The sequence below is a fragment of the Amblyomma maculatum genome, chromosome 8, assembly GCF_055883805.1.
Source record: "Amblyomma maculatum isolate TAMU_Amacu chromosome 8, ASM5588380v1, whole genome shotgun sequence".
NCBI classification, from domain to species: domain Eukaryota; kingdom Metazoa; phylum Arthropoda; class Arachnida; order Ixodida; family Ixodidae; genus Amblyomma; species Amblyomma maculatum.
Window position 1 is genome coordinate 102,081,089 of NC_139351.1, and position 27,646 is coordinate 102,108,734.

Genomic DNA, 27,646 nt, shown 5'->3' on the forward strand with positions numbered 1-27,646 from the left:
GCTGACATGCTTCCTGCAGCGGGACTAAGTCCAGTCAATCCACCTGCGCTGGAGTTGACTCGACCCAATCCGACAGCGTTTTACATGAACCCTGTAACCGGTTTACGACGTGATAACTCAACCACGACCTCCACTATGCACTGAACTCAACCTGCTCCTGTGGGGTCCATGTAAACGCCGCTCTTGACGCCCCCCTGCCCGTTAAGTGCTTAAACCATGACGATCACAACAGGAAGCTGGCCAACCTGACTGTATTTTCTCTGTTGAGGCAAGCTGGGGGAGGTGGGGGCAGTACAAAGGTTCCATTGAGAAGGCCTAGAAGATGGTAGCGTGGCATCCCGGCAAAAATGGCAGCCGAGCAGGCCTCGTGCACGTGCAGTAGCGCTATTTGAAGAAGGTGTGCACTTGCATTTCTGATTTTTTTTTTACAAGGGTCACATGGCCTCTTGATAATAAAAAGCTAAGTAGTAAGGGTTTTAGTGTTAGTCTAAAGGCATAAACGCATGCAGGTCTTGGACAGTAAAACCACATTTCCTAGCGACAGGCCCATCCCCGCCGCCTTGCTTCTCCTGGCCCCCTCGATGAGCATCGCAGCAGAGAGCAGAGAATGACAGTGAACAAAAGTCCGCCAGCGAGAACTCCCGAGGGAGAGGAGGACTAGGAAGATGAATAGGGAAAGAATGATGGAATGAGACTTTCGCAAAACCGTTCGTTTGTGCTGAACACGGAAGTGAGTACATGCTTTAAAAAGAACAGTATTCATTGTGGTATGCTCCTAAATCTTTATTCAGAATGTTTGACAGCGCCACTGTCGCTGACCGGCGGCACTCCATTGTTTAGTCAAAATACCTGCGAGATTCAAATGCAAAAACCCCGCTGACCAATAAGAGTGATTATTGAGTTAATATGTGTCGTTTATCGTTCGTAACTTGACATCACTGATAGTATTAAGACCAGCGACTTCAGTTTCTGAGAAAACAGCATGAAATATAACAGTGATCTTTCGCAGTGCGTATATTTTGCGGAGGTTGGGGTGCACAAAAAAATGTACAATTGAATCGCGTCGTATTACTGTTCTGTTACAGGAAAATTTTGCCACATTTAGACTAGAACATTTTCAAGTTTTTTTTAAAACAATATTCATTGCCTCAGGGCAATTTTCAACATAGTTTGTGTACAGAATTTACTGTCTATATGATGTTTACTTGCTTCAAAAAGTCATTTAGAGGAACGCACTGCTTAAAGGCTAGGATCAACTTTCAACAATGAAAACTAAAAAAGAATGTGGTGTAGCTCAGTAAAACTTTCCAGATTTAACAAAATGGCCACTGTCTACAATCCAGCTAAATTTGTTTGAGTTTTATGAATTTGACTACCAGCTATTAATGTGCCAGTTTTGGCATTTTGACACTTCTTTAAGGCACCAGTTCCAATTAACTATTCATTAGAGCTATAAAACTCCATAGTTTGTACCTAGGTTAATATTTCCGCTAAACGCTGCAGACGCGGTTTTCTTGAAAGCAGTAGTTTTCGTAAAGATCTCGGTAAAAGCAAGCGAGCAAGTAGAACAAAATTATTGTTTCATGCCCTTCATTCTTTTGCTCACTGCTCTCATAAAAACATGAACAGTTTTTATCAACACATACCCACACAAAGAAGATAAAATTACCTTTACAATGAAATAAACATTGTTTCTAGTTCAAGTGGAAGGGCCACAGCGCTTGCACAAACATACTGAAAAACACCTGCTGGCCGTCGCTAGCATGGTACCCCCCCCCCCCCCCCCCCTTAAACGTTGAGAATTTAAAAGTATCCTGGGCAAGCTGTAATCAGATCAAGTAATATTTATTAAAGAACTGATGGCTAGGCTAAGCATTGGCAGCTTGTGCACGAACTAGTAGCAAGACAAATAGGACAGAGCGACCACAAATCTTTTATTGGGGCTGACTTAAACTAGGTGGCTCAATATACGTATGTACAGATGAAACACAATAATGAATTGCAGGCAACACACTCTTCTTCTTGTCCTCACCAGCCATCTTGCTTCAAGGGCACTTTCTGTCCACTTGGGATTTGCCACTTTCATCGTACTCTTGCTTTGAAATCCACATCTGCTGGAATGTACCCTGAAACCCATAAGGCCAAAGCGCAGACTGGTTGGCTTCTGTCAATATTTCAAAGCTTTAACAGCATCATCATTTCTGGCTTGCTACAACTGCCCAACAGCACGTGCTCAGTAGTGTCTAGAAAGAACATTATAGAAATCTTTCTCAAATAAAGTCATTCTTTCATGTGGTATTCCCACTATGCAATGTAATCAGCTGTTGTTATCTGAATAACTAATGTACCCTTATTATAAGGCTTGATATGCTTAATATCATGTCTTTAGGATGTGCAAGCCATCTCAATGTACATTCTAATCAGAATGTGCATTGAAATGGCGCAGGATGCCACACGATGACACTAGCTAGCCGCACAATACACCCAGCAAAATGTTTTCTTGGCAATGAAGGGAAGGCTATAGGCGTGGAGTTTCAGTAGCTGCATCATTATGCTATATGGTTCGGACATACAATAATGGACCTGCCCGTCTGCGGTACTGCTTTCTCCATGGCAGCTTCATTCTACTGCTGGCACTATCTATGGAAGCTTGTGTTTACATCAGCCTAAAAAAAATTGCTGTAACCAAGAAAATGTTCTCCTGCACTGACTTAAATTGAAAGTTGGCAGATAAGTTACAAATATACATTAAATAATGAATATTGCCAAAACACCACATTTAGAAAATCGGTAATTGAAACCGGAGTATACATTCCATGCGCCACCGCTCGCATTTCAAGCTTGGTGCCTCCTATACAGAAGCACACAAAAGAAGGAAGTGCTGTTTCCTACAGCATTCCCGAGAATGGTGCTTTAAACTGAACCCTTTGGATGAGCTAGCAGGCCCATTTTCTGTCTAACCATCTATGCCGCAAAAGGCCTCGCAGTTTTGCAAAGCTCACGCATGTATTGAAGCTAACTGCCTCAAATCCTGACAAGCCATACAAAGAAGTTGCACTTCACTCATAACAACAAAATGAAGTGTTATAACTATGTCAGGCTCTAGCTGTGGCCTTCTTTGCTCGCAGCCACAACCGCCATAACGTGAAGTCACAGGAACAATGAGGGCTCACCAGAGATGCCAAGATCGATCCCCCGATCCACGCTCCAAACCTCCGCTCAGCTGTTCCGTTGGTGCTTATGATCTTCAGCCTCATACTCTGAAACAGGTCATGTGAGAACACAGCTGCGTGAGTTCACGAGATGAGAAAAGGCATTTTCAGAGTATCTCAAGATGCCAACAGAGAACGACAGGATGCGGGGCTGTATGGAAATCATTTCCAATATATGGGCCTCATGAAAGCAATGACTTACCGGTGGTGTTTTTGCAGACAAATCACGATTCAGCCGTTCAGTGAAGCCTTGGAGAAGGGTGTTGCCTCCTGTGATTGTAACACTTCCATACAAGCTCTGGTCAAGGATAATAATAAAAAAAAAGTATGTTAAGGCTTAGGGCACTGAATTGGGACTGCATGTTGATATATGTCCACACAAACTATCGGCAAGAGTGAGAACACTCACAGGCCGTATGTCAATGTCGCACATGCCTACGCTAGTGGTGACCACTTGGGCAACACCCATCATGGTCTGGCCAGGCGCACTCTGAAAAATAGAAATAAACAGGCTATCAATAGGCAGCACCTGAGTTTACCATCACCCATTCTACTGAACATGAGCTAAACTCCAGCTGCTAGGACAGCCATGATTATGATAACACTAACAACAAGGCAAAAACAAGTATATTAATTATGTTGGTGCGTGCCATTATTCGAATAAAATATGTTTGTTATTTCATTCCCATTTGATTTTAGAAACTAGTACTATTTGAAAATTTTGGAACATTTGGCAGTAATCAAATACCATGGCGACTTTAACAAATATGACTGTGGCTAAGACAATATTTAGGAAAATTATCCCAAGATGAAGTGCCAACGAAGCAATACAAAGACTTCTTTTCGCTTCCTTATCTATCGTTTACGTAGGACCTCACATAAAATCTAGCAAACAGGCTTCCCCACATACCACACATGAAAAGAACATGGCCGACCTGATGCTTTGAACAATCACAACGCAAAAATGCGCGGTTTTTGTTTGGTGATTTTAACACGGCTAGCGTTACACTTTCTGTTCAATGGGAAGCCACCATCATGCTGTATGCAGATTGGTTGAATGGGTCCATTGACATCATGTCGCTAAGAACAAAACAAATTTTGCCTTGATGTCGAAGGATGTGTGGCAGTTTGTGGGTTTTGATGTGACACCAAAATGTTTAAGGGCATGAAAGCAATTGAATTAATTGTGCAGTCAAAAAGAAAAAAAAAAGGTTAATTGATGGAAGGCAGGGATCAAACCTAGCTCCCCTGTGTCATGAAGGACTGTGCTATCTCTGCAACATAGAGGCACAAGAATTCAACAGCGATACAGGGATACGATGGTGTGAGCAAAGGATCAGATTTCACGAGAATGATGGATGTGTGGAGGTTTCTGTGCGTCTGGTATCGCCCCAGCTGCATTTGAAAGGAGCAGATTAGTGATGTGGAAAGTGAACATGAATAGTGATGTGTGATGCAGTGGTTTCACGCAACACTTTCATGCAAGGGGATCCTGCACGCTATAATCTTTACATCTCATCGGGGTTTACCAATGCGCTCCGAGTTTTTTGACAAATTAACATGCAGTGGTTAGGCTGAACTCTGATGTGTGCAAAGCAGAGCTTCATACAAAAAGGGTGCATTGATGCAGGAGATAGTCACAAAGCGAAGTACGCAAAAGCCAGACGACAATTTCTTCTGTGTAGAACAAAACAGGGGTTGCCCACTGGCTTTAACACTTGCTCATGAAACGAGCTGTGAACTTGCCTTGATGGTTGACGGATCAAATAGTGATTCTGGGATGAGGAAACGTTCAGAGCCAAAATCTTGGTTGTAGCCATTGGGGAATTCATAATGCACTGTAGGCATGTTTTCTGCTGTCCTGATGAGCAGGAAAATAAAAAAAAAAAAAAAAAGAACAAGAAAAGCAAAGATAGGTCACTTTTACAAACGAGCTCAGCAGCTACCAAATCTGAGTTGCAGTTAGCAAACAACAGTACTGGCTCGACTGAACATGATGCCTGCTGACTGGTAGCTCAAGCTTTTAATAAAAATGATATCCTCAGTTGTAAACCTCTCATAGTGAATTTGAAATTTCACTTTGTTTGGAGAGCACCCATACTGAAACGAAATTTCTTAGTGTGAATCAGCGCCCCTTAGAAAAATATAGCTGATTGTCGAATTTTAATCTTATACACAGCTGCTGACACCAAGGAAAGCATGGGTAATTTTTTTTTTGTTTTGGTGTTGATCAAGCATGGGTAATTATTTTTTTTTGTTTTGGTGTTGATCAACGCAAACTAATAGTGTAATCATGGAGATAACTAAGTAGAAAGTAGTAGAAGAAAGAACAACCACAGGCCACAGGTTGGCAATGCACCCATGAACCCATGCACTCCAAATTTCACATCCGATGCTCTACCAATTTAGCTACGATGACGGCTGCTGTTCTACTATTCTAGGTATTTATGTTGCGTGTAGCCTAACCTTGAGAATGTTTGCCAGTGAAACCTCCATTTCTAGCGGCGGATATTGTACGCCCTGTATTGCGGCAAGTCATATGGCTTACCAAGATACTTTGTTGGGCGAGTTGGTAAACATCCATTGTTAAACAGCGCGAACAGGAAGACACAGGACAAAATTCAAGGAAGCCACAGTACAAGCGCTGACGAGAGAAATAGTTGAAGCATATTTTATTTCAAGGGACAATAACTGTGTCAGCAAGACTTCTTTTGCTCTTTCAAGCAAAGAGATTTCTTTTTGAGTGACTTTTTGTGTAGCAGCTGAACCCAGGGGTTGTTTCACGTGATTGCTTCATTTTCTTCATGTTTGTTTTTATCTGGGCCTTGGAGTAAAGGCTTAGGCTGAGTTTTGAGCCGGCACTTGTACTATGGCTTCCTTGTATCTTGTCCCGTGTCTTCCTGTTCGCGCTGTTTAAATTAACAATGATTGCGGCAAGTGTCACGTGGAGCATGATCTAACGGGGAGGGTGGGAGCTGTGTGATAACCCCCCTTACACTAAACACACTGTGATCTTATCGCTGCGCAGCATCTTGGCTCACTGCTAAGAAATGCAATGAGGACCTTGATGGCGCGAAACCGAGGTCCGCACGCACTAATGACTAAAGCCTTTTCGTTTTTCTTTTTTTTCTAATTCCTAGGCAGAAATCAAGGTGGGTGGGTTCATTATGCGAGTGGGTTCGTTACGCGAGTAAATGCAGTAAATTTACTGTAATGCAAGTAGTTCTTGTCAGTTTCTTCCAGGCCATTTGATAATTAACATAGAATAATTCGAACTTTTTTTGCCAGTCCCGTGAAGTTTGAATTAAGAAGTTTTTGTTTGCTAATCTTTGTGATTTCATGCACCTTTTGATAAAATAACAAAAGCAACTTACTCTTTGTCATAAGGAGAGTCCGGCACTTGCAGTACAGAACTTTGGAAATCTTGGATAACCTCCTAGAGACAAGAAGTCACATTAGTTGAAAATAGAAACTATGACTGTTTCACAGTACAGACACAATATGAACATAGCAAACAGACAGCAAAAGGTTTAGCCAACAAAATAAAATAAATGCTAGTTTTACATCTCTTCCCTTTGTCTACAGTTTGTTCCTTCCGTTGTATAATAATGTTTGAATTACAAAGTTTAAATAATGAGGTCTGCTTTGTTAATGTTAGCAAGTAACCAAATATGAGATTAGTTGCAGTACTAGTATAATGGAGTTTATATTATACACTATATAATGCAGTAGAACCTCATTGATACGTTCCCAGTTCATGCGTTCAAAATCGCGGACAGTAAAACATCTCTCTTAGAGTTACACAACTTTTCTTCTCATTAATACATTCCCAATTAACATGATTTTTCGGCTACTATGTTCGAAATTTTTACAAACTGATCGTATAATATGTTTTGTGATCAACCGGACATATGCCAACGAGCGCTCACGACGTGAAAAACCGATCAGCGGTGGTCACCTGCAACTGTTACTTTTCTGCAGTGCCTAGGTGCAACGGGGCGAAACATCAAAGAAAGCCAACCAGTCAACATACGACTGTTCCCGCGAAAACATGACTTTACGAGCAGACGTGGTGGCTTGTTTTATGGTGCCTTAGGGGCATAGGGGTGAACCATTCGACAACTACTACTGCAGTGAAAGCTCATTAATTCGAAATGGCGCCATGACCGGCGCGGCACGGCGGCTGACGGCGCCAGAGGATTTAGCGGCAGCGGCTGCCTGCTAATCCGTGCAACCTCCGAAGCGTGCAACTAAATACTCGTTAATTCGACCGTCGTTAAAAATACGGACAAATATTTTTGACGGCGCGGCCCCAACGTCCATAAAGCGCTATGCCGTTGAACGGGCGCTACACGTTTCCAAAACAAAAACAAATAATTATGTGGGGAAAACTCATTTTTCTTTTTTTGCGACAGTTGTCCATCCTTCCACCCGTAATCAACGAAAGCATGCGATCATTCGCATTTTAAGCACTGTTAGCTTCAAAGGCGTTTGCATTATCGCTCGTTCCAATAGAGACTTCTAGTTTAGCGCCACCGCTTACCACTACCGCCTACTGCTACCGCGTGAGCGTCAGTACGCATGCGCTGATCACCCCGATGACGACAGATAGTGCCACGTTCCCGTCAAAAGCTGGCGGATTCGGCATGCAGAGACCAATCAGCGCGTGCTATGATGGGGGCGAATCACCCTGTAAAATATAAGCGACTTTGGCTAGTCATTCCTTTTGCAAACCAGATCTGTTGCTAAGTCCTTTGTTAGGGCAATGTAAATACGGACTGAATTCTGCAAGAGCTAAACATGGAGCTGTTCATAATTCAAGTCTATAAATGCTAAACTACACTTTTATGCAGTGAGTCTCAATTCTAAATGCTTTTGTTGTGCCTCATTCAGCAGTTAATTTTTTTTATTATTAGGCAATTCGGATCATACATTTTCCCGGATGATATGTTTTTTCCAGCATTAAAAAAAATGTATCAACTAGGTTTTACTACCCCCCCCCCTCCCCTTATAGCTTTTATAATTTCCTTTCTGCAGCAGAGTAGCATGTTAGCAATTCTAAATGCTGGCTAAATTCTGTTTTCCTCTAAAGGGTTCACTCTCTCTCTCTCTCTCTCTCTATATATATATATATATATATATATATATATATATATAGTAGACTAATTCCAAGCAATGTTGGTTTTTCTTCTGTTAGTGTTCAATTGGTGTGTTGTTCCCGTGTGCAACCTGCCTGAAAAATTTACGTAAAAACCCGCATATAATGTGCACCTGCATATAATACAAGGTGTAATTTCGGAGTAGCAAAAACAGAAAAATGTTTTAATCAGCGTATGATGCGAGCGAGAAAAGATTAGCAGAAGTATTTATTTGCGCTACATTTCGCGGTTGTCCCACAAATCGAACGTGCTCCGCACTTTCATGTCCGAAGCTATCCCGCACCAGGCAACAATAGTGCCACAAATGGACCTTCATGTGCCGCTGATGTATCATTCCTCATCTCATGCTGACACACATGAATGGAGATTTTACGCATCGTGATAAAAAGAGCACCTCACATTCGCCTCGCTAATCGGTCGTGCGGCTGTTCTTAAACCTGTAGGTCGCTTCCAGCTAGAATGCAGGACGGCAGCGCACAAGAAGCCGGTCACCATACGCCGCGGTAGCGCCTGTTCGCGTCTAGCTTGGTCCAGCATCGCGCGCAGGCCGCGGCGTGTGCGTTTCGGAAGTATTCTCAGATTCCGGGTTTTCACGAATGTCGTCTTTCGGTACGTATATCATCTGCCGAGAGTCCCTTGCTAAAAACAGCTTTCTGTATAAAATCGTTTTCAGTAGCTTTAAACGCGTTCGGTATCCCGCATTTCTCGAAAGCGCGACCGACGCGCTCCTTGGAAGTACTGGCCAAGCGTCCGCGATTCGGCTATAGGGCACGGTGGCATGGCTGGAGAGGCCCAAAAGACAACCGTACGAGGTGTGAGAGATAGTGTGAGGTGTGCTCGGCCTGCTTCTGGCCGTGTGCACGTCGTGGGCACTGTGGTCGCGATGATCGCGGCGTCAGCGTGGTGAAACCGAAATCATCGAAACAGCCGGCCAACACCATCGCTAGATAGCGCCTCCACTCACTGGAAGTCTGATGCTGATAGTGTTGATTAATAACGAGGCCTGAACAGCGAATTTAGGCTGAAAATTTTTCGGGTCCGCATATAATATGAGGCGGAAATCTGACATGATAAAATCAGGGAAAAAACCTCGTATTATATGCGGGTTTTTACGGTAATGCATACATGAGAGATTTCTTATCCCACAATGCACTGCTCTAAAGAGTTCTTCATTTCAGCATTTGGCTAAGACCTCAATCCACACTGAAGACATTGCATGATAATTCAATGTTGCTGCGCCTTAAATGGCACACATCAATGATGAGCAGCAGAGGCTGATAAGGCAACAGGCTGACAGCAGTACGAGTGTGCTAAGTGGCTGCCGTGAAGAGTTCGACGGGGTGAAAAGCAGATGAACAAGCCCACCTTGACCATGTAGTTGTGCCATGACTTGGTCACCTCGGGCAGGTTGTTCTTTTTCGTCCACTTCGCCGGTTCCCCTTCTTTGACGGCCTCCTGCAAGAGGTTCACTGCTCCTGAGACACTCATTATTTGGCCACTGAACTACCGGCCATCAAATAATTATATGTCTTGGAAAATAAAAAGAGAATGGAGCTCTTCAGAGACGACCTTCGAGGTTGTCTAAAAGCACACTAAGCACAAAGGTGAAGTTGGCCAACAATAACAGACTATCATAAAGAAATGACAGAGGGACTACTCACACTGAAATTGGGCCTTTATGAACTAAAAAGAGGCCAGAAAATTAAATGCAGGCATCTCCGCAGCTGGCCATTTCACAAAAAAAAAACTGTGGTGAAGTTTTTTTTCCCTACACGATCATCTCAAGGCAGGGTCAGACCGCCATTCACTTCCAAACAGTGACCAAGGAGTTCTTTCAGGTAATCATGCCCCAAAATTGAATTTCGCAAGGAAGAGAGTGTTTACTTTATAAACACAATTTTCTCAATACATTATTTGGTGCCGACAAAAAGCGTGCATAATCACAAACAGGCCAGAAAGTTGATTTTTACCAAGAATAAAAAAATAGATAAAGTTGTCTTAATGTGCCAGCAGTGGTGACGTCAATACTGTTTCGGCAGCGCCATTAACCTAAAGAACTCTTACAGTTTATTGTCGACTGTGGAGACCACGAAAGTCAAACGGATCTTTGCTTGTACAAAGGGGTCGTGAAAAGTTCCTGACTTTGTCCCCTTTCATGTCTAATTGAAAAAATTATTTTGATACCATAAAAAAGCATGACATCTTTTTATGGAACTGTGCAAGTATCAGATGTTTCCGATTTTTATAACTATTTTCATTTTCGGGTAGAACCTGAGATGGTACAGGCACAAGCAAGCTTCATGCCTGAGGAGTTAGGGGTCGACATGATCTTTTTGTTTCTGCAGAGAAAGCCTCCAAAGGGCATTCAAAATTCACACTGAGACGTCACAAACACTAGGAGAGCAGTGTCCTTCCTACAGCAATGTCAAAAATTTGGTAGCTCATTTCAAGGCTGGGCATTTCACTGTTGAAGATGAGCCTGCTAGCGGGCACCCCACAACATCAACAGACCCGGCGGCAAGTGATGCTGTCCATAAGCTGATTCTTGAGGATCAGCAAATACTCCCAAAATGATAGCCTAGATACTGAAAATCCCTCGGAAACATGTTAGGTTTATTTATTACCAATATCCTGGACATGCACAAGCTTTTAGCGAAGTGGGTGCCGAAATGTTTGAACACTGAACAGAAGGAAGCACGCGTTGAGGCAGAGCTGTTTTGACTCATTTTGATGCTAGAAAGGAGTTTTTGGAGAGATTAGTGACCGCAGACGAAATGTATTCATAAACACGAAACCAAGGAACAGTCAAAGCAATGGCGCCACAGCGGATCCCAGTGACCGAAGAGATTTCGGACCCAGATATTGGCCAGGAAGGTCATGGCGTACACTTTCTGGGATAACGATCTGTGCTGTTGGTAGACCCACCTCACGACTGTGACATAGCGGAGATAATTAGACCTGCCTCCTTGACAAGCTGAAGGAGGCAATTAAGACGAAACACTAGAAAAAGCTGCACAAAGGAATCCTTTTGTTGCAGGACTCTGCACCTGCACGCATGTTCAAAGTTGTGGCTGTCAAAAAGAAGACCCTGGGTTTCTGATTAGTCTATCATCACCACTATTCACCTGAACTGGCTCCTTTTGACTACCATCTCCTCCCTAAACTGAAAGAAAGAGAAAAAAGAAAACGACAACAAAAAAAACGAAACATCTAAAGGTTGTCATTTCGACGACATTGCTGATGTCAAACTTGCTGCTGAAAGATGGTTTAATAAACTGCCACATAATTTTTTTTTAAATGGACTAGTAAAACTGAAAGAATGGCGTAACATATGCATCAGCCTGAGGGGGGAATATGTCGAGTAAATGTGCGCTTTCAAAACTCTCCTTTCTGTAGAAAGCCAGGAACTTAGAAAGGGAAGTGTATGCTTCTCGGTCGCAAGAGCGTTAAGAAGGAACTTTTTCAATCACTTCATACCTTCTGCCGCACACGCACATAACAGACACATGCGCTATGACTGTGCTGAAAAATAAACTAAAATCAAAGCGAAGACAGCTGCTACCCGTTCTTGGCGTCTGGTAGAAAGCACATTTGTCGGCCGCCAGCACTTTGAGCGCAGCATATCATCCATGTGTGAGTGGTTCTGCTGTTGGCTTGTTTTTTGGAGGAAATTAGATTTAGCACTCAAGAAATATGGGCTTTGAATGCAAGGATATAAGTAAAACAAAATAAGCAAGTGTGCAAGCAGCACTTAGTCTTCTCAGTGGTGATTTGTAGACGCCATGCTAGCTAGATGCCCAGAAGTGATTGCCCAGACAGCTGGGCAGTGTCGGTCAATAGGAGGATGGTTAGAAGAGGAAGCTCTTCCGCAGGGCAGGAAGAGCACAGGTTGTATCTGGAGATGTGCCCTGGAGCGCCGGTCCAGGTGTGCTTCTTTGGTGCTCGGCAGCTTTGTCGTTTTTTTTTCTTTTTTCCTCAGTTCATTGGGTTGGAAACAAGTTCTGCATGAGATCTGTGTAAGCGCAGTTCGCAGAAGAAAAGCAGGCATATTTCAGCAAACTCTTCACCGTGTGCAGTTCTGTGGCTTTCGGACCATAGATAATGCTGACGCGTATTATAAAAATGATTGCTTGGTGCATGGTCACAAATTATATGAAGCCAAACGCGTATATGAGGTGCACGAAAAAGTTTACTGTGCACAGGGACCCGTAGACATTTTCGAGAGACGTTGGAGGCGGAGAGACGTTGGAGGTTGGAGGCCAGTTTTATTCTCTTTAGGCTCGTTTCTTCAGCGCATATAAAAATGGGTTTTGTTAAATGTAATTGTCCACAAATAACCCATGAACTATCAATCACAGATGCAAGCTGCACCTGCTAGGCCAATGTCAGAGCTGGTGCAAACACACAGCAGCAACAGCCACAGGCACGAGTCTGGCATGGTTCTGTTATGTGCGTGGCGCAGGCCACCATCGCATCCACGTCGAAGGCACTTGCTGCATATGAAATCCCTCTCATGCCATACACGATTCCTAGCGCAATGGCTTTGCCATGCAAGATGCTACAATTTTTAACAATATCCCTCAAAGTTTTCAATTTGCCCAAACCTCCTATAAAAAAAACGAGCGTTGTTCACTCTGTGCGGCTATGTCACAAGGCAACCACAGCAGCTGGCAACGGGCGTGCAAAGATAGTAGCAACAGGAAAGTTTGTGGTACGGCCCAGTGGTGGCGCTACTTTGCAAAATCAGTGGTGCTGCCATACCAGCACACGAGGCTCATAAGCTGGTTTCAATGCACAAAGTGGAGGCTTGCAAGCGTTTTTTTTTTACTGAGAAGATTCATGCAAAAACATCCAAGTATTCGGGGCCAGGTCAAAAGAGAACGCTGGCCATGAAAACAACACATAAAAGATGGGGCAAAAAGCACGGAAGACACGAATCAGTACACGCACTGTCACCTCCACTATGCCATAAAAAATATATAAATTTCACATTTGAGGAAGAACAGAAATAACAGTGTAATTTAACAACATAAGCAACAGCAGGCATAAGAGAAGGAAATGGCAATGCAATTGCCGGTGTTGTCGGTTGTTGTCCCCTCTCAATTTCCATGTATGCTACTTGCCACTTGAAATCATTGCACATAAGCATATTAAATTACAGTATATGAGATAACATTTTACCTTGCCTGCCAGCATGTATGTAGGGATGATGTCAACGCCTTGCTCTTCAAGGAACTGCTTGCACTGCATAGTCACAAAGTCGCCTGCCAGTGGAGACTTGACGACAGCTGTAAAAATAAAAGAAGCCAGCCATCTACAGACTGATGTTGCATGAGTCTGATACTGCATGAGAGCATGAGTTGACAAACTTACATGACAACATTTCTTGTAGGCCATGACACTACTATTTTGCGATATGCTACCAGAACACCCACTGAAACAATGTGACATCCCCATGCCAACACCACGGGACTTTTACCAGTACTAACAGACAACTGCTGCTTCACTGCTTTCTGCATGCGATCTTAGAGGCAAGTTGGCCAGAAGAATGGCTTAGAGAGGCAGTCGCAAGCTCATATTGCTATGCGTACTGCACTGAGAAAATGTACTTCGCAGGCCTGGGGCCAGAAAAAAAAAAAAAAAAATAAAAAAAATAATAATAAAAATAAATAAATAAATAAATAGAAACAGTATATAAATACAATAAGAAAATTAAAATCAATGAATAACAATAAAGTAATCCAAAACTAACTAGAATGTCTAATTCCCGGGCCACATCCTCCCATTCTTTGCGGGAACGACAAGCGGCGCATATTAGATTCTGCCTAGTCACAAAGTCGCCTGCCAGTGGAGACTTGACGACAGCTGTAAAAATAAAAGAAGCCAGCCATCTACAGACTGATGTTGCATGAGTCTGATACTGCATGAGAGCATGAGTTGACAAACTTACATGACAACATTTCTTGTAGGCCATGACACTACTATTTTGCGATATGCTACCAGAGCACCCACTGAAACAATGTGACATCCCCATGCCAGCACCACGGGACTTTTACCAGTACTAACAGACAACTGCTGCTTCACTGCTTTCTGCATGCGATCTTAGAGGCAAGTTGGCCAGAAGAATGGCTTAGAGAGGCAGTCGCAAGCTCATATTGCTATGCGTACTGCACTGAGAAAATGTACTTCGCAGGCCTGGGGCCAGAAAAAAATTAAAATAATAATAATAATAATAATAATAATAATAATAATAAAATAATAAATAAATAAATAGAAACAGTACATACATACAATAAGAAAATTAAAATCAATGAATAACAATAACGTAATCCAAAACTAACTAGAATGTCAAATTCCCGGGCCACATCCTCCCATTCTTTGCGGGAACGACAAGCGGCGCATATTAGATTCTGCCTAAACGCCAAACAAGTGCCACTTCAGAATGGTTCGGAGGGAGCTACTGAAAGGGTACAAGAGATAGTAAGTACCACAGTCCTTTATCCTCAAAGGGGAAAAAGTAAACTTGCTCTTAAAGGCAGCTAGTGTCTGCCCAATATTCAGGCAGATTGATGTACCAATGCATGTGTTCATTGCTTTTTTAGTTTATTTTAGTTGGAAAATGATGCTGGCGATGACACTAACTTGTGAAGTTGGCACACGCATTCAGAATAAAGGGTGAAATTTTTGGAGCTGGCGGGCCGTATTAAACAGCTGCGCAGGCTGTATGTGGCCCGGGGCTAAGCTGAGTGTGAGAGTTCTGGCTTCGAACTTCAGGAAAACATAATGAACTTCAAAAGTTACCAAGAAATCCACATGTGCTTTGCTTTAGCTTTTTCCTGTGTAACTTGGAGTAAAAAAAGAATACATAGAAGCCTAGCTTCCCGGCCACAAAATGCTCAGATCAATGAACAACAACAGACTGCACAGCGAAAGGTCTGCTATTAATGGTTGCAGTACAGGACCAAAAATAGAGTAGAAGAAAGGTACCGGTTGAGACACGCACATATTTCAGAGCTCGTGGAATCAAAGAAGCACTTTATGAAGCCCAATTTGAAGAACCGTTGGCTAGAATAAGTTTTGGATGTAGCCGAAGTACAAGTGGAATGATGAGCAAATAGCATCACATCGCACACTGGTCAAGTGTCTACAATGTTTAAATATAACCAGTTGTAGTGGCATGCCCAGGTATGTTTTCTTCCAAAGAATGCTGCTGTTTGACATGCTAAACTCTTCACGAAATGAAAAAAAACTGGACACGTAGAAGACAAAGTGCAAACTGACGAGTGTTTATTACAACAAAGTTTTTCACATATATACGAAGAATGGCACGTGCCACGAGGCTAGAAGGATGTGCAAACAACCAATAGAAGCGAAGGATGACAATCGCAAATAAAAATCAAAATATAAAATACAACTAGCCCATGATCCTACGAACTAAAGCACCAGCAAAACATGGAAACACATTTCGTGATGCTACGATACCTCACTTATAACCACACCCAATAAACTCTACCTTTTGCTGCAAACAGCTACTACCCTTGACCGTGTAAAGGTCCGATAGCATTGGCGCAAGACATGAACCTATGCATATGCCTGTCTGCTGCGCAAAAAAGGCAAATACGACTATAAATGCGGTCTTATTAACCACCCAGGCATGCTGGCAACACACTGCAAAAAATGGCGGCTGCTTTTTGAGAGAAGCTCTGTCATATCATTACAGATGCAAAAAGCAAGACAGAAAGAGAGATAATTGAAGCCTTCACGATTAGATCTGTCGGAGCCAAGACATGCATTAGCAATGTCTCTCTGTAGCTCTCAGATAAAGACGTCACTCTAATTACGCAACCGGGGAGTACCCTATGAAGTGGGGTATCATATTTTCGAGGGATGTTTCCATGATTTGCTCTTGCTTTAGTTCCTAGGGGCATGGGTTTGCATCATCTATAGTCGTTATTGGATTTGACTGTTTTTGATATTTTGATTTTCATCTGTGATTATTATCCTTCGCTTCTGCTGGTTTTTTGCACATCCTTCTAGCTTAGTGGCACACGTCATTCTCTGTATAAATGTGAAAAACTTTGTTGTAATACACAGCTGTCAGTTTGTGCTTCTTGTAAGTGTCCAGTTTCTTACATTTCGTGAAGAGTTTAGCACGTCAAAAAGCAGCATGTAAAACCAACTAGGCTAACTTCTCGCTCTCTTAGCTTTCTAAAGAATAGTTTACATACTTTAGTGAACAGCGCAACAGATGATGGACAGAAGACAAGCAAACTCAACACTGTTTTATTTTCTTAGCATAGCTGATTGAGCAACTGAGAAGAGGAAGCTACAGTCACTGAACCCAAGTCCTCGCCTTTATAATGTTGAGCTTGTTCGTCTTGTCTGCTCACTTTCCTCTGTCGTCTGCTGCGCTGTTCACAATAAGTAAAACATTCCTTGGAAGAAAGCATATCGGGGTGTGTCATTCTCCGCTACTTTCTTGGCTACGTAAATAAGACCATTGATATCATAAACAGGTCCATAGCTCCACCTTTAAATGATGTCCCTGAATAACGGATGCACTTCAAAGCAATTTGAAGAAGAAAATAAGATGCTTTTTGTCAGGACTCAGTCCAGCTGAGATGAAAAAAAAAAACATTCAGAACACTAGGCCATCACATCCATTTGATGTATGTGCCAGCATAGCATGGGTACATTGGGAATGTGTGGCATTACAGATAAATAAAACATACTTTGATTCAATCGGTACACTGTAATCTCTACAAATAAGGAAGGGACAGACAAACAAAGCAAAAAGGCTTCCGCACCTTGAGTGAGAACATAGCCGTCATGCACAGGGACAGCTGACGTCTGGCTGGCTCCACTGTCAACAACGATGCCGGTTGAGCGACCATTGGCAAAGGCTGCCAGCACAGCGTTCTTCACAAGAAAGAATGCTGGAACGCCGTATTTCTCAAACATAATTTCTGTGAGCTTCTCCCTTTTTGTTCGGGCATTCCACTGTCAAGAGAACAAACAATGTCATGCACTCTCTCTGGGCATGCCCTTTTTCTACTCTCAACATTTACAGCATTATGAATAAAATAGAAACTGCAAAAGAAAATCACTGAACATATATATATAATTTAATAAACAGGGCAGGCATGGCCTATGGCATACCTCAACATTAAAGAAGCTCAAGACTGTCAGAACACACACATGCACACATGCCATTTGATTTATTGGTGTATTTGTATTCAACGAAGGAGAGCAACAAATTCTACCAGCAATAAACAGCCACTTTCAGATTAGCCCCTTCACAATATCATTTGCTGCCTCTGGTGCCCCCTCCCCACACTGACAACAATACAAGAAAATTACAAACGTCCATCGTACCGATGCTTCTGACATCAGAACAGGGTGCAACTGTGGCTCGGACTTGACGTGCCGGCTGTACGTATAGTCGAGGACTTTTTCGAACAAGTCCCAGTCCTCCACTGAAACAACAGAACAAAATTTTAAAAGTAACTGTAAACCCAAATGCCAGTATAAAAGTCCTAAAATGCATGCAGGCTATAATATATGGAGTGAGGAGGCTGCTTCTAGCTAGTAACTATGCATGAGGCACTATGAACAACAGATCTGGAGAGAACTATTACACTTTAAATAACTTATTAGATAGCTTGTCCTTCCTTCCACTTTTGGTTTCTGTGGGCTGTGACAGATAGCAAGCACAGCTGCCACAACTCAAGTGGGCTCACCAAACAGTGTCACATTTGCTGTTCCATCATTTCTGCCAGTCAGAGAACCACCATTAAGGGACCTGTGCTATTAGCAGATGAGACTGGTGAAAATGCATCACCAGTTCTGCACGTACTGAAGTTGGGTGTGCTATGATTTGACGTAACAATCTTGCAAAAAACAGTGCTCTTATGATTTATACAAACTACACTGGATACCTCCTCCCAAAAGAAAAAATCACAGGCTTGTAATATTAGGAACAATATGTGCCTTTCTTCATTATGTTGTTCCTAATGCTGCATAAAATGTTACCAAAAAAAAAAGACAGAACTTAACAATTTGGTGGCCCTACTCCATTATCATGCAGTGACATTATCATGCAGTGAGAGACTGATGTGCGAGCTCCTGTTAAATGCCAGTCACAACTGCAAGGTTTGAAGCTTGAAGCTATGATGAGATTTTCACGTGAAGAAATGTTCCCAATGCACGAAAATTGATTAAAAATTTTCCCTATCAGCTGCAATCCGCTCCTCCTCCCCACTGGAATAACTTCAGGACCTTGAGGAAACAATATATTAAATGAAGCTCAACAGAGCTGTTGCATTTGCATGATTCACTTCAGCTCTGTTCAAGAGCCAGAATGACAACGCACCCATGCCATCCTTGAGGAAAGTTGTCATGTCCATGTTGGCTCTTGCAACGTGGATACTCGTTGTGTCAATGAAGTACTTCTTCTGGGGTGTAGGGGCTGATGCACCCAGGTCCTTCGTTTCTGTATCCGGTCCATCAGCCAGTAGCTCTTCAATGACCCCGACAGAACTGGGGATTTCTGCCTAAGGGAAGAGGTTCCTATGTCACTCTACATCAGACACACATTTATCATTCACGAAGTTAGGCCAGCTTCCCTGTTTCCCTTTGGTGGCCCTCTGTGATAATGGCACCCAACTGATACAACAGTACAAAGGAGTAGATGCTAGATGCATGAATAAGAGCTACCAGAGAACAACACCACAAGAAAAAGAAATACTAAAAAAAAAGAAATAGTAAGAAAGATAAGAAAAAGAAACAGAATAAGAAAAAAATATTAAAAAAAAAAATCTCTACCTTTCTGCACCTTGGAATGGCCAAAACAGTAACCAAGCAGTAACTAACTCTCTGAAAGTGGAAAAGAAGTGAAAGGTGCATGGGATGGCTGTGAGTGTTGCAGAGAAGTAGAGCGGAAAGCCATACTAGAAGGTGCAGATGCATTATAAAAAAATCTGTACTGCATTCACAGAAGCAGGAAAGAAGAAGACAAACAATGTTCACATGGTGTCCTCAGTTTCTGGCTGGCAGTATGTGAGTAGCTCCACTGGTCTGTGGTTCAGTACAGTACCCTTTCAGACAAAGTTTCTACAAATGCATGCCCACTCCATCAGCTAAAAATTTTCCCAAATAATCTGAGTAGTACCTAAGACAATACGGAAGTATTCAGCACTACTTCTACAGCAGCCTCTGCCTTCCTGGCACCAAGATGCATGGTTCGTTGCTACTTGCACAGCTTGATGGTCATGCAGGAGTAAGTAAAATTACCTGAGTGTAATAGTACTAGTACTAATAGTTACTCGTTACTCTAGCCCAACACTCAGCTCATTTTAAGCACTGCTCACAGAAGAGCCATGTTTGTGCCACACACACAGACATACAAAAAAAAAAAAAAAGGAAAATCGAAATGCTTGGCCTTGACAATGGCCTGGTAGCACCATAATAAATATTTAAAACAGCTCATTCCAGGAGATCACTCTGGTCATGTGCATGTGTCAGCATCTGTTGTCTTATGCATAAAAGGACTCATGTGCTAGATGCAAACAGACATTGCCTCCAGTTTATATCTGTTGGCCAGCTGAGTTTTCTAGACAGCGCATTGGAGACTGCTATTGCCCTTATAATGGCCACAGTAGTTTACTCTCCCCCTCACCCCCAACTGCTAGTAAGCTTTAACAGCACACAAACATACTTGAAGCAAAATTTCCTAACTTCAACTATGCTGTAGTCACTGCTATGCAATTAATCAGTGGCAGTCTTGTTATCATATCATAAATGGAGACACTTTACAATGAGATTTCACAAGAATGGCTACTTTTCAAGTACTCCATTAAGCAGGTTCTGAAAATGTGCTAACGTCAAAAACTGCCAGCAAAATTCATCAAGACTTTTCCTGAGCATAAAAAATATTTCTTGTCAAAAAGACTTTTAGCATGAGAATCAGTTATATTGGCATCAAATTTATATACAGGTCAAGGACGGAGCAAATAAGCACACAACAAACCGGCACTTTTGAATGTCTAGCGACTATCAAGCTCAGCTACAACTGTTGTGCTGATGGGCCAGTGATTCGTTCTGCCATTAGACAACCCTAAGTCCACCTTGTGCGACAGAAGCCCCTATGTGTCCCTTTTTGGATCAATGGCCCTTTTCCCAATCACTTCACCTCAGAAGAGCCCAGCACCAGGCTGAGAGAAACCTTGTATCTACTGAAAAACCAGTGAGCACCAGGCAGCACCAGGGGCTAAATGCGCAGAGATCTAGGTCCATATTCCGAGTTTGCTTCGTTTTCAGAAGTGTCATCTCCCTGGCCTCGAGTCATCTGATTTTAGTGGAAATGCCAAAACCGGAAGCGGCTACCTAGAGTGATCTGATTTCAGTGGAAATGCCAAAACCGGAAGTGGCTACCTCGGGTCATCTGATTCGCGGAAACGTCGGAACCGGAAAAGGCGTTTTAACTTCCACTTCCGGCCTTTCCACCAATCAGATAACTCGAGGTCAGGGAGATAATAACGACACTTTTGAAACAACGCAAACTCAGAATGTGGACCCTTGTACACCGCTATGAGGACATCGCACGAAGCGACATTGAAGTCATCGCTTACCTTCGGAGAATCTTCGCCTGCGTAGCCCGCTCGGACGGAATAGTGTCCGAAATCAAAGACAAGTGCCCCGACTTCGTCTGAAAAAATGGTTGTTGGTGGCGCGATCTTAGACAGGCAAATCATTCCCCGAACTCACCTTGCTTCGCAATAAAACTTTTTCTGTTGTTTTAGCTACGTCTCATATTGCGATCTCAAACAATGAACCACGAAACAGAAGCAGACTTAGAGTGTAGCAGAGTTAAAGAAGGCTGTCGAGTAGAGCGCGGTGTTCTTCTGACAGAATATTACTGAACTTGAATGACCCTAGCAAATACCGCTTGTTGCAGTCAAGGTTCATCGCGCGGATAACAACTTTATGTGCATCCTTAGATGTGACGTTAGCTAAAGCAGCACTCTTACGATGAACACAGGGTAAAAAATACAAACAACAACACAGTAGGAGTTTTAATAACCGCGCACCTCCTCAGTTTTCATTAGATCGCCATGCACGACACAGCGTTGAGGCATGCCGGCATACCGCGCTTAGGCGATCGAGCAGCGTCCTCAATGATGCAATGACTGTTCAGACTCACCTCCGCCGTAGACGCCGCCACTCATCGTGCTTCACGCTTTCGTTATCGCGTAAAATGTCCAACAACGAGAACGTTTGTTGTCACTGTTGCAGTGCAACAGACCGCGGAAGATTTAACCGCGTCACAGGAGATGGCGCAAGCGGCACTCTAGCTGCTTTAAAACAAGTCAATCCAACATAAGCCAATAAATTGTCACATTTATCTGTCAAACATAAGTTGTTTGTTTGTTTGCTATAAGAACGTCATAATTAATAAATTAATTACGTAGTTCATATCGCTGCTTTACTTATTATTAAGTCTCCGGAACTTTGCCCTCAAAGCGCCGTAGTGAACGGTAGGATGAGTTCGCGTTCAGTTGCCGCAAGGGGACCCACTGTGGTTAAAACTTAAAAGTCTTGGCGCGCATTTTGTGCACATCACTAGGTCGGTGAGGTCGTTTGTTAATCCTGCGTTCTCTTGCGGTGTTTGTTTTTAGTTTGACGAGCGTCTGATTTACTCTTACCAAATGACTGAAATGCGCCGGAACGTCTGTTTGCTGCATTATCCTGGGCAAGTCTGACGAAAAACAAAAAAATGCAGCTGTCTTTTCACGCACTAGACGACATTGACTTGCTAGAAAAATGAGGCGACGATCCGACAAATCGGCTGGATAACGAACGATACTTTCTGCTACACTAAGGTGCGCAGGTCATATCTAAAAGGCGCTAGTTTTATTGAAAGTGGAAGACAACTGCTGGGACCATCAGTGAGGAGATTAACTGCGGTGGTTGCATACTCCGATCCATGTCCTCGCAATTAACCGTTCTTGACATATTCACGCGCAGTTGCAGGACCGAGGCAGGCTCCTTTATCCTCCAAGAAATTCATCTTGGTCATCAGCATACTCAGAAAAATTTCTGACAGTGTATTGCAAGATCAACTCTTCCAAAACCATGCACTACTGTAGCAACGCTGAACACTATAGTTGTGCACTTGATGCCTCTTCTGGCAACCTACGTACGCATTCGGCAATACCGACCAATCTAGTAACGTTGATACCGACAGGCCGGATGCATATCGATATTTCGCAAAGAAGCCACTATCCAGGAAGCATCGAACCTCTAGCTGAAGGTAAGCGATTTTTTTGTGCATTCTCTTGTTCCACCTGATTCTAATGAAAGCACCATGAGGCTTGCTGTAACCACATTTTGCACACGAGAATCACATGCTCTTCGAATTCGCAGAGCAGCAATGGAGTTGCCGAGAGCTACAGTAGCGGTGCGCAGTATGCTTACATGCTCGAAACGTTGGCTACGTACGGGAGCTATCGCGCTTGAACATGGCTCGAGTGCACTCTATGGTTGCATACGTACTAGCGCCGATCATGACGTGTTTCGGATTTATCGAGATAGTGTGCGGCGGCCACTGCGCGCGTGCATCAGCACATTTGCCTTATTCTCGCCCTCGTTTTTCTTATGGCGATATCAGCTTCGAAAGTGATAACGACAGCCGTGTCCCGACGCCCCAAACTTCGTGGTCACGGTAGAGCTGCTTCTCGAAATCGATCGGGATTTTTTTTTTTTTTTTTTTTTTTTTTTTGCTGCGTCACTTTATTTGTTGCGGGATGCATAACTGATGCGCCGCACACTTAATATGCTCTTGTGGTTCGACTTATATGCATAGAGACAGAAGAAAGCAGGCCAAATATCCAAAACCTTCAACAAAAAATTGCCGACGATTACGTTACTTCCTAATGCAAAATTTCAGCGCAGCGAAATTTGAGGTATGCGTTTCTGCTCGGGTGGTGCACATATCGAGATCCGCCGTCACCGATCCGGAGCTCTGATTGCCGCTGTACTGTGGTGGAATTGGAGGAGCGAAGTGAACAATTAAGTTATCGGGAGGTCGCGGGAGGCAGCGCGTGGGCCCATAGGAACGTTGCACGGCAAAGAGATAGTAGCGACTGACTGATGTCGCTGACGTCGTTAGCGAGTCAAATCAACGTGGCTCTGCGTTTCGGCTTGGGATGCACGCACCGTGATCCAGTGCCGAGCCGGTGTTTCGGCAACCGGTGAGTGGATTGCAAAACATAACACCGTCGCCGCCACGCAGAAAGGGGGGGGGGGGGTGCACGCAGCGGCGAACAGTGGCGGCAGAAGCGCGCGCAGCAATCGGAGAACACGAGGGGGGGATGGGCTACATGCAGCTGTCAACGCACGCTGTCTCGGCTGCGGAGCTGGCTACGAGGGACGACGATGACGCGACACCCAGGAATGGGCGCCAAAGAGCTGCGCTCTAAAACTTTGGGAGCACTGCAGAGACCTGCATTGGAGAAACGCGAAAGAATGTGAGTTGGCTGCTCTTTGGTAGCTCCTAGATGTTATGACTCAGCACTTTTGAGTTTCATGACTAGACACTAGTCATGGTCATTGACTGATTGACTTACACAAGTAATGCAATCCATAATCATGCACATGGGACCTCCGATCTTACTGACTCATGACTAAACTAAAATGACTTGTCATTACATACACATTCATGTTGACCTGTCCCATCCTAATATGACGTAATTATATCACACATCATATTTTACTTCCACGTTTTGCGCACACATTTTCGCAAACATAGCATTGTGAGCCATTCGCCTTAATAAACAGAGTAAGTGTGAAGGCAAACAAGCGGGGCTATGCGCAGCTGCAGAGAGCCTCACACCTTCTCTACCGATAACTAGGAAACAAAAACCCCTGGGGCACTGCTCCTCGTGTGCGGCAATATGCGATAGAATTTCTCTCTTGTGCATGCAGCGGCGCCACAGCTGCTACGCCTGGCATGTTTAGACATGTCTGGGCATGCAGCGGTGCTATCTACATTGAGTTATGACGTCACACACTATAACTATGACTAACGATGACTATGCTATTGTTTGTCATAGTCATGGTTAGCCATAGTCATATTTAGTCATAGTTGGTGACAGCCATTGTTAGTCATAATTATGGTTTGTCATAATAATAGCCATAGTTAGCCGTAGGCATTGTTAGTGATAATCATAGTCATGGTTAGTCAGTCATAGTAATGGTCTAGACTAACTATGACCAACCATGGCTATGTCTAACGGACTAACCAAATCTTAAGATTGATTTCATTTTATCGATCTCTGGATGAATGACAGGAGTGAAGGACGCTTTCCGGTAACGTTTTCTGGTCACACGAAGCATGAGACAGTAACTGCTGTCGCATTAATAAGATCCGAACCAGTGTACAACCAAACAGGGTTGTTGTTGCGGCTGTAGGAAGAAGGAAAAGAAAATGCACAGGCCTGCTACTGGCTCTGTCTGCCTCTTGTGAACAGAAGAGAAAATAGAGAAGAAAAAGAGGGAAAGAAAGACGCGCGCCGCAACAGCCGTTATCCACCATCGAAGCGGTGGCGGGTTCAATGACGGCCTATAACAGATAAACATTCAGTGGCAGGCTATCCCCCCGCCGCAAACGGTTGTGATTGCTTGGGAATGTAAATCAGACCCCTGCGACATGGTTGTGTATGCCGGAGACTCTTCTGAGCCGTATAGTTCCAGCAGTAAATAGTTGAACTTCGAGTACAACAACGCACAGATTGCACGCAGGTCGGCGGCCAAGATGGCGGTGCACAATGTATTTTTACCTGTCCCAGCCCCATCAGGGCCAGAAGCATCCCAACTTACCCCAACCAAACAGGGTGTGCACTCAACCACGCTTTCGCGTGGCTAATACTGAGCGCGATAATTCAGTATTATAGTACACTGTAGCGATATTGCACTCTAAGCCCCTTGTTGTACGCAGTGAGCAGTAGCACATATTCATAATACGGACGTACTACCTTTCCATGGCTCCATTTTGGCCTCATCTCCGCATGCGGAACGTTCGAAACGCGCGCCACCAATCTTGTTTTGGTAGCGCTCCCAGTGGCGGCGGTTTGTACTAGTGCTTATGGTGGCTCACGGTTTATTTTTGGGAGCTCTGTGCACTTGTTTTCATTTACTGTAAGAATATAAAGGGCACTGCTTTAAGTGAAAATTAGTTCAGGATACACAGTTATGACTTTTCACAAACGTGGTCATGTGATACAATGGAACGTTGTAAACAAAGATGGCGCCGTTCGACTGCTGAAACACCGCAATGCGCAACCAGTGAGATAACGTAAGAATCTCGTTTTCATCGTTACTGAAGCGCAGCGTGACATGACGAGCCTGAAAAGAAACGATCCTGCTACTCCGAAGCACTTCCAGCTTCAAACGGGCGACGTGGGCGACGTTTCGAGTCGGATAAGCTCGGTCTTCGATTCGCTAAACGGACTCGAGGCCAAACACCAAGCATGGGAACGCTCTCTCAAAGAAGATGCGTCGGGTACGGAGGAGTCGTTGCTCAAGGAAGATCCAGATATTTCGAACGACTTTGGTGCCAGGACGTCATCGGCAATATTGGACGGCGTTTTCAAGAGACCGTGGGCCGCGCCGGCCGGACCCTGCAAGCGCCCAAGATTCCTGGGTGCGCGGTCGGACGTTAGCGGCAGGCGTCTCGGGTCTGTTGCCAGCACCACGCCTGACTACAAGGTCCACCCAGAGAGATGGACGTGCTACAGTTTGGACAGCGTCTCAGAAGATGACATGTCTGAAGCGAGCAATAAAGCTGCTGCTTTGGATTACCTGCGCGAGAGGCAGGTGTTGAGAGAGCAGTCGCACAGACAGGATCGTGGCGATTCCGGCGAAGACGGACTGGCGATGAGGCACGTCTTTCAGAAGCGCCTCACAGACGGCGACGCTGATATGGAGGACGTCTCATCAGAGTTGTCACATCGAGCCGGGTCTGGGAAGTTGGTTATGCCAGAATGCGTGGTCGGCATGAAGCCCGCTACCGGAAAGAAGGCTCGCGAAGGCACTCGGCAGAGGAGCACGTCATTACCGGCAGGACAGTCTAGCTCTCTGATTAGTTTTGATTGTGCGGAGAATGATGACCGCGACGAACTAGATTTCGACGACGAAGAAACAGACAAAGCAGTTAGCCAAGCCTCTGAACATGGTCCTTTTGTGAAGAAAGCAAAAGCTCGTGCATTGCGCGCAAGAGGCCAAGATGATGATTGAAGACCTTTGCTGAAACACGCATACGTTCATCTCCAATTTAATGGAAAAAAAAAAGGGGGGGAGGGGGGGGAATGTTTCGGAAACCATATAAATCTTCTGCAGTAGGACATTTGACTTCAGTTGTTGTGCCACAAGGAAGAAGCATTTGTGCACTTTGGTATTGGTGATATAATAGCCTTCATTTGTGAAAATTAGTTGATGGCTTCTTTCTTGTGCACGACACATTTCCACACTTGTGATGTACACGATAGTACACTTCTACATTGTGACACAGCACACTGCACAGGTGAAACATCGCTAGCACTGCCAGAAGTAAGGAGTGGAACTGTGTTCTTTTTTGGGTTATCATGGACAGGCCCGTATATAGAGGAGTTCTGTAGTTTGTTTGAGCTCTACATGTAGTTAGGTTAAAAAGCTATAAAAGTTGAGGTCCATTTAGATTCTAGAAGCATATGAACCAAAGTGTGGGGGATGTCAGAGCCTGAGAAGAAAGCAGAGCTTTAATGAAAAATAAACTATTTGTGTGCTGTGAAGCAGCCATTGCCTAGACAGCTTACATTATTGAATAAAATGAGATGCTCTATATATTTAAAAGTTTACCATACTTGGAGAGAAACATAAACACTTGTTCCCTTACTGTTCACTGTAGAACTGTTTTATGATTGGTGTTTACCTATACTAGGTTGTGAAATTCGCGAGTATTAGAGTCTCTTTCCAAGTGGTCCCCATCGCAGTGGTACAGTGGTTAAGGCGCTCAACTGCTGTTGCCAAGAATTCGGAATGAAATCCCAGCCGCGGTGGTTGATTTTTGATGGGGTGCGAAATGCAAGGCACCCGTGGGCTGTGTGATGTCAGTGCACATTAAAGAACTCCAGGTGGTCTAAATTTCCAGAGCCCTCCACTACAGCATATCTCATAGTCTGAGTCGCTTTGGGTTGTTAAACCCCATAAACCAAGCCGACCATCTCTTTCCAAGTGGAA

At 43.8% G+C, this 27,646-nt stretch overlaps 2 protein-coding genes across 2 annotated transcripts; one reads left to right on the plus strand and one right to left on the minus strand.

The window, feature by feature from the left end:
* Positions 1-1,915: 1,915 nt before the first annotated feature.
* On the minus strand, positions 1,916-21,730 carry Bap55 (Brahma associated protein 55kD). The gene is made up of 13 exons (XM_084577032.1): positions 21,573-21,730; positions 21,001-21,077; positions 18,744-18,924; positions 17,747-17,847; positions 17,179-17,371; positions 13,553-13,659; positions 9,737-9,826; positions 6,587-6,648; positions 4,959-5,073; positions 3,622-3,702; positions 3,415-3,510; positions 3,174-3,260; positions 1,916-2,126 (listed from the first exon to the last, which is right to left on the minus strand). The coding sequence occupies exons 1-13, from the start codon at positions 21,595-21,597 to the stop codon at positions 2,046-2,048; spliced, it is 1,296 nt and encodes a 431-aa protein (XP_084433158.1). The 5' UTR covers positions 21,598-21,730; the 3' UTR covers positions 1,916-2,045.
* A 3,920-nt stretch (positions 21,731-25,650) lies between these two features.
* Positions 25,651-26,872, plus strand: LOC146182032 (U5 small nuclear ribonucleoprotein TSSC4). Its single transcript, XM_084577033.1, has one exon. The coding sequence runs from the start codon at positions 25,766-25,768 to the stop codon at positions 26,663-26,665; it is 900 nt and encodes a 299-aa protein (XP_084433159.1). The 5' UTR covers positions 25,651-25,765; the 3' UTR covers positions 26,666-26,872.
* Positions 26,873-27,646: the final 774 nt, after the last annotated feature.